The sequence below is a fragment of the Bremia lactucae genome, linkage group LG5 (assembly GCF_004359215.1).
Source record: "Bremia lactucae strain SF5 linkage group LG5, whole genome shotgun sequence".
Taxonomy (NCBI): domain Eukaryota; phylum Oomycota; class Peronosporomycetes; order Peronosporales; family Peronosporaceae; genus Bremia; species Bremia lactucae.
Window position 1 is genome coordinate 2,698,153 of NC_090614.1, and position 7,364 is coordinate 2,705,516.

The 7,364-nt window shown below is 42.0% G+C and overlaps 2 protein-coding genes across 2 annotated transcripts; one reads left to right on the plus strand and one right to left on the minus strand.

Moving 5' to 3' along the window:
• Positions 1 to 2,081: 2,081 nt before the first annotated feature.
• On the plus strand, positions 2,082 to 2,312 carry CCR75_009756 (uncharacterized protein; the record flags this gene model as incomplete). The annotated part of the gene is made up of 1 exon (XM_067967795.1): positions 2,082 to 2,312. One exon carries the CDS (start codon positions 2,082 to 2,084, stop codon positions 2,310 to 2,312), a length of 231 nt encoding a protein of 76 aa, XP_067821173.1.
• Positions 2,313 to 3,712: 1,400 nt separating this feature from the next.
• Positions 3,713 to 4,966, minus strand: CCR75_009757 (uncharacterized protein; the record flags this gene model as incomplete). Its single annotated transcript, XM_067967796.1, has 1 exon — positions 3,713 to 4,966. The coding sequence occupies one exon, from the start codon at positions 4,964 to 4,966 to the stop codon at positions 3,713 to 3,715; it is 1,254 nt and encodes a 417-aa protein (XP_067821174.1).
• Positions 4,967 to 7,364: the final 2,398 nt, after the last annotated feature.

A 7,364-nucleotide genomic window follows, 5' to 3' on the forward strand; every position in this document is an offset into this window, starting at 1 on the left:
TGGAGTCGATCACATCCAAAGGCTGTGCTTGTGTCTTTGTTGACACGATATTTTGACTCCATGGATTACCTCCCGAACTGGTCTTAAATTGAGTCCCTAGATCAACGGCGGAGGGTTTTCAAATTGCGTTCAAATCACTTGAAAGGCAGTTCAAAATGTCAACTTTTAACAATCCTGAAACAGATGGTCCGACGGAGCGGGCAAACCGCAGTCTCGAAGAGATACTTCGCGGATACGTCCATTCTTTTTAGAGTTGGAGCGAGTTCTTGCCGATGGTAGAATTTGCCATCAACAATTCAGTGCATGCTTCTACAAAGCATACACCGCTTTTTGTGAACCGCTTACGCCATCCTCTCATACACACCTTGTTTGAGAGTATCTCTCATACAAGGGGAGGGACTCGCACGAGCAAAGAACCTTCTAGCTCTTGCTCATCACGCATTAGCCCTAAGGTCAATAAGAGAGATACCAATGTTGATCTAATCAACAGTGATGTGGACAAACTCAGCAATTCCAATAATCCTATTGCTGGCTTTGATAACGATGCTAAAAGACTCAGGAACAACATTAAAAACATTTTTTAGAACAATAATGCTCTCAGTAACGAGGAGAATGACGTCTCCGCCGTGCAACTATCGCACTGAAGACAAAAACAAAACCTGTCAGTAGGAGAATTTCTGCTGACTAGAGAAACTGTGGTTCGTTTCGTACAAGATTATATCGCTCATGCGGTGGATCGACAGAAACGGCCCTCAGGCGGGAGCGCAAACGCTCATTCATTTAAAGTTCACGATCTAGTCCTACTGGATACGGAAACCTTCCAAAACATGTAGTGACGAATGTGGGCAGTAAATTACTGCTCAAGTATATCGGTCCGTGTGTCCTTTCATTCGCAAGTTGTTCGATCGCAACTTGCGCATGGTTCTGCAACTATTCGAGGGAAATACCGTCAACCGTCGTCGCGTTTTAGCAACGACAGAATTGTTCAATGTCCTCCCGTAAATAATGGACGATGCGATCTAAGTCACGGGTTCGGCGAACGAGACGACCCAATATTTACTTCCCCTCCACATCCTTTGACGGATTCGAGTGGTAAGAAGCGTTTCCTTGTTGAACGCCTCCAAAACCACCGCTAGGTGAAAAGGTTCGAGCGAATTACTTCGTTCATTGTCAGGGATATCCACCTCGCATGATAGTTGGGAACCTCGTTTCCAATTGAGATGGACGTTCCGGGTCTCGTCGCACAGTACGACGAGACTTATTTCCTCGACAGAGGGTCCATCAGAAAACGAGCGCTTCCCACGCTCGTAAGTTTTCAATCTTTTGCGCAACTCACATTATCGTCTTCCAATGTGGTTTTTCAAGGGACAATGTCTCCTAAGGACATGACCTGCGCCTTTAAATCAGCATGACATCAATCCCCCAAGAGAGGCAAGGTATTAATGCCTCTTTAAACAATCGGTGCGGCTTCTAGCGTGCACCGCTTACGGTCTATTTATCGAACCGGTCACGGAAAATAAACCGGGGTTTCAAGCCAGACCTCGCGGCCGGTGTAACGATCACTCTGTACGAATGCTTCCCAAGCTTGGAACGAAGGAGTGACATCATTTGCCCGCTTACATGTGTACCGTCGATGCTGGAAACGGTATCAATGAAGAATTCCGTTTCGTCGTCACCAGACTTGTGAAGTCTCGATGAGTCAAAATGAAAGTTGATATCGATCAATGGTCCTACAAGACCAACGAGTTAAGTTGCTCTTAAAGAGAACCAGGGATCTTTTCGAGATCAAATCGCAAGGAATTTTGGTCTCGGTCTTGCTCTCGTTAACATTATCTTTAGCGCTAACATAACTTTGAAGCGATTTCTAAAATCACCCGTCCTAACGATGTATACAAGCACCACCAGAATTACGCTGATCAAAGTGACCTTGACGGTCACTTCGTTTCTGGTAATGTGCATCCTGGCATCGCAAGAGTCATCATTCTGGTGATGCATAATGACATCACCAGAGTTGACATTTCCCATTAGCTCAAATGCGTTCGAAGCATCGTCCAGATTATGTGATTCCTAGATTTGCTGCTATGAAGGTGGATAAAGAAGCCTTATACTCGATCGTGAACGATGACTTATACATAAGTCCTGATGAGCAGGAACTGACAAAAAACCAAATAATAAGCTTAAAAGGACTGCGGTTAATTTCGTACCGCGGCATGGTTGTAAAGCATGAAGTTGGTGTAGAAGACGCGCTGCTTGAGCAATTATTGGTACTTGCTGAGCAGATCATTTTTTTCAATCACGGCATCGTGAATTGACTAGAGATTTTATTTCAATTGCATTGTTAACGCCAGACTTGATCCAATGACATTTTTTGTAAATCAAGTGCATCAGGTCTTTAATACAATTGTTTAAAGTCAACCAACCGATTCTAGGTAAACGCTTGCGTTCCTCAATTTCTTAAAGGCCTTTTCTTGAGCTTATCCGGTCATAATAACGAGGCACCTTTTGCTAGTACTAATAACAGTACCTGTCAACCTACACATACCAGTGAAGGTGCGGTGCCTCGAAACTTCACGTACACAAAGGTACAGAGGAAGGTTTCTTATAAAGCTAAGGTAAATTACCTTAAGGTCTAGTCTAAGGCGTAAGAATAGCGAAAAAGTAAAACTGTATTAATGTATGTGGTTTCGTACGCAAGCTTCTTCTGAATTTATTATATATAACTAACTATGTATGGCGCCTCCTACGCAAGCAAAACACACCTCAACAAATTATAAGTTCGATTAAAGGGCGAGTAGCACAGCGACCGATGAAGATTTTGATTCCTTAGCTTCTGCTGATCTCAAGGAATTTAGCGGCTGTGAAAGGATTCAAGGACAAGCACGGCATCGACTTCAATATATATACGAAACATCCCGTACACAGCAGTGAGCACTCCCAGTGAGATGCTTTAGGAATGGCTAGTAATACAACAGGGGCTTAGTAACGCCCCCGCAACATTCAACATATGCGTAATGAATCTGTTAAGACCCGTGCATGAATTCGCACAAAGTTATTTCGACGATGTTACCGTTCATAGCTGTATTGACGGAAATACGGACGTGAGAGTTCATTAAATCGCGCACCGTCTTGAAACGTTTGGCGCGATTGGTGAAACTAGAATCAACCAATCAATAAAATTACTGTCTTATTGCGTTGATATTTCCAGATTTGGTAATATTGGAACTAATCAGAAAAGATAATTATTAGTACTTTATCGTATTTCCTTTTATGAAACAAATTATTACTTATTCTTCTTTTAGAAAATAATACTTATTTAACGGTACAGCTCGTGACATCGTTGCTCCGCCTTATATTGAGCAGCAAGCTCTTGTCGAAGAGTACACGCTTCGGAGTTTTGCGTCAAATAAATTATCTTAATGTCTATTGAATTATTATTATTATCAATTAATTTCAATTTTATTTATATTTCAATAATAATTGATGATATAATGGGACAAGTTTTTTCTTTATTATTCCAACCTAGGCGCATTAATTGATCATAACGGTATCTTCGTAGTATTTTAGGGAAAGATCGGATTATATCGAAAAATCAACTTCACAAAAAACGTAAAAAAAACTTTACCTATGATATAATCGGCATTTGTATGGAATGTACGTCAAAACAAGAAGTATTGATTATAACGCAAACATTATGCAAATCGAATTCTGGAGACTAGATTCTTCCATTGCCAATCTCAACGAAAATGACGAGCTTTTTTTCACAGTGCTTCGTGCTACCATCATCCATGCACTGTACTTTGTGCAATTCTTGATTCTCCATCCCAACAATTTCCTCTAGCGTCGAATCACATGAAACGCGATAAACATCCATTGTTGCCAAATTGTGTTCTCGCACAAATGCTGCATATGTTTCTTCCCTTGTAAAATATTCTTTCTGCAATCCCCTCGTCACTACCAAATGCAGTTTGGATTCAGCCGGTACACGCGACAGAATCTTTCTTATTGTCTCGAGCGACAGAGGCTGCTCCTCGTCGTTGCATTCGCCAGATATCAGCCCGGAATCAATACGAAAGTCGATCGTTTCACTGTTGGCAGTTTGGACGAAATTGTCCAACTTTAATTCGTCATTAAGCAGCCAAGCTGGCCATTTTACGTTTGGAGGAGACAAGAATGGAACGACCCAATTCCCGCGTGTCTCAAATCCTACAGGAAAATCTATCTTCACATCTTGTGACTTAACGCCCAATTCGTACAAAAGCCGACCCAAAAATGTCGGGAATGCCACCCCACCAAGTCCGGCAACATGACTCGCCAACACGACAGCCGCGAACACGAACACTTCGAAACGCTGCTTCTCGTCCATAGGCTCGTTGGTATCATGCAAATACATTGTTGTAGTCGGCACTGACAAAAAGACCTCACGCAAGGAAAGGTCAAACGGACGATATGACATACCGCCCGTCAGAGTCAAGTAAAGAAGGACGTCATTCGACGGGTGAGGAAACACACTACGACATTTCCAGCTTCTTCTGTCTTCAAAATTGTATGTGGTTTCGTCGGCTTTATAAGAATTCCCATTTGCCTTCAGAAACAGCCTGAAGGTCCTCTTTTCATCTAAGCAAGCATAATGACTGTCAATCAAATTCAATTTACCGTCTTCAACACGACAACTCGAGCAGAGCAACAAGCATAGCTGACCAATTTCAAACTCGTGATGTCGTCTTTGCTTCATCCGGGCCAATACATCCACATTTCCCTTTATGAGTTGCTGTGCACTCGGCTCGCTATCTGACAGCCACGCGTTCCCCTTCCTCGCCAAGTACAGCTTGAGTTCGGCAGCATCGCATTTTATTTCGTCTGGATTTTCAATTTTGATAGCGTCCTTTAAGGCCCCCACTGACTTTGTTTCGTCAATGGTCACAGAGAATATGCTTCTCTCTCCGACTATGGCACATAAGAGCTTCATAATACGTGTTTTGTCTTTCTGGGAACTCTAAACGCTGCAGATTATCCCTAGAGGTTGTAAACAGCATAGATTGAAAAGTGAAATTAATGATTCAAGCTTTGACTAAGAAATTCCGTAGAACTTTCCACTTCTTCCAGTTGGACATGAGACGCAGTGCAACAGTTGATCATGCGGTGCAACAGTTGAATTATATCACTCTCGAAATAATGTCTCGTTGCGCAATATATCCAAATTTGATAACATTGGATGTAATAAGTCAACTGATTAATAAAGATAATTATTTGTACATTTTATCTTATTTCTTCTTATATAAAATAAAAATATTTTTCCTCTTACAGAAAATAATACTAAATATTACTGGTTACTTTATGTTAAAATTAACGCCGCCGATCGCCATGAAACGAGGTGTATGTTTACGTGAAATTAACACCCTTAAAATGATTTTAATTATTATATATTCTAAATGGTAGAGAATATTTGGAAATTTTACTTTACATAGTAAAAGGTAATATTTTTCAAATATTCTCTACCATTTGGCATATATCTACCAATGGATAAGCTTTTCGAATATTACTATGTAAAGTAATATTTTCCATAGTAAAAGGTAGAGAATATTTGGAAAATGTTACTTTAGATAGTAATATTCGAAAAGCTTATCCATTGGTAGATATATGCCATTATATCTACTTGCTCCGCGGTCCCCCGTCAGCACTGGACGCGCGCAAAAAGAGATACATATAAGACTTTATTACACGTTTTGTATTAGTTTATAATTAAGTTGGTATTAGATAAATAGAAACAGAAGCACTGTATTATATTAAATACATTATACTTATAACTCTCTTTAGAGAAAGTGTTCTAAAGAGAGTCTTCCTCTGCACGTATTAGTGTGCGTGAAGCGACGTGAGGCACCACTCGCGCTGAAGCAGCTCGGAGTTAGTGGACTTGTACTGAAGCAGTACGAGCCGGCAGTGTTACACCTGGTAGCACTTTGCAGTCCGTCCAAGGACCACAGTTCCGCCATCTAACATGGACATGTTAGATGATACTGGAAATACGCATCACGTTTTCGCGTGATAAGTACTCCGTTTCAAGGGACATTGAAAGGAGTGCGGTTGACGAATGAGTTCGACCGTAGGGAATGATGCCATTTTGACCATGCTGTCCGGTTTGGACAGAGATGCCCTAAATTCAGCCATCGCCAAATTCATACAACATGAACTTGACGAGGCGAATGAGAAGGTAGCCTTGCTTAGTCAGCAAGGCTCTCAACAGGCAGAACTGTTAAGGTTACAACAGCTATAGACCCATGTACCTGGGATGACGCACACGAGTCCTCCCGAAACCTTAAATATAGACATTTCTAAGTTTAGGGGAGTCGAAGAAGACTCTCTCCTAAGATGGTTTAGCTTCTGAAACTCAACCAAGGCAAGCGTGATGTTCAAGCTTATGCCAAGCACATACGACTATTAGCGAGTTGTACCACGAGCAAACACAGTTCATGAACACACGTTGATTACGGTGTTTATGCAAGGTCTTACGGATGGTCCTGGAACGACCCACCTGTTCCGCTTGGAACTGGATACTCTTGAAAAAGCAATATTTGTAGCGAAACAGGAGGACTTAAGCTTGAGACAGGCTCGAGCTAGCTCGTCATCGTATCGTCTTCCAAGACGACACAAACTTGGAGGTCCAGAAGCCATGAACCTTTCTTATGTCGATGGCGAGAGACCTCTCTTTTCGATCAATAAGCGATCACTGAAATCCAATCGTTCTCAAAAGTTAGGGCACTACGCTCATGAGTGCAGTGCCCCACACCCAGTACCGAGAAGTACTGAACGTAACTATAACCCCGAATGCCAAAACAGGCAACGGTCGCGGATCCGACGTTGTTGCGAAATTGGAACAGCGAGGCGGACCGCCTAAAAACGGTCGGGTCAGAAGGAAAGCAACGCCCTACTGATCCAGCAACCTCAAGAAAATTTGCAAATCTCTTGACGAAATATGCTCCAGACACACAATCATTATGTGTCGCTGCATCTGGCGATGAGGTACCCTTATCACCTTGAAATTAAAAGTGACAAATAATTTGTCACTAAGAACCCAAGTGGATTGCGGAACGTCGAGTAACTTTATTCGTCGCCAGTCGCTAGAGGGTCGTAGGCTCAGATATGTTGAGCGCGATATCCCTCCAACGAGGATGACGGTGCGTCTAGCGACAGGCGCATCGATAACAGTATTGAAACGTGTAGTGAAATTTAACTACACGTCAAGAGATTTACAGTATGATGATGATTTCATCGTACTGGATTAAGATGACAAATTTGATGTCATCCTAGGTTTACCTTGGCTCAGAAAATATGAGCCAAGGATCAACTGGCAGCATCGATCCGTAAAG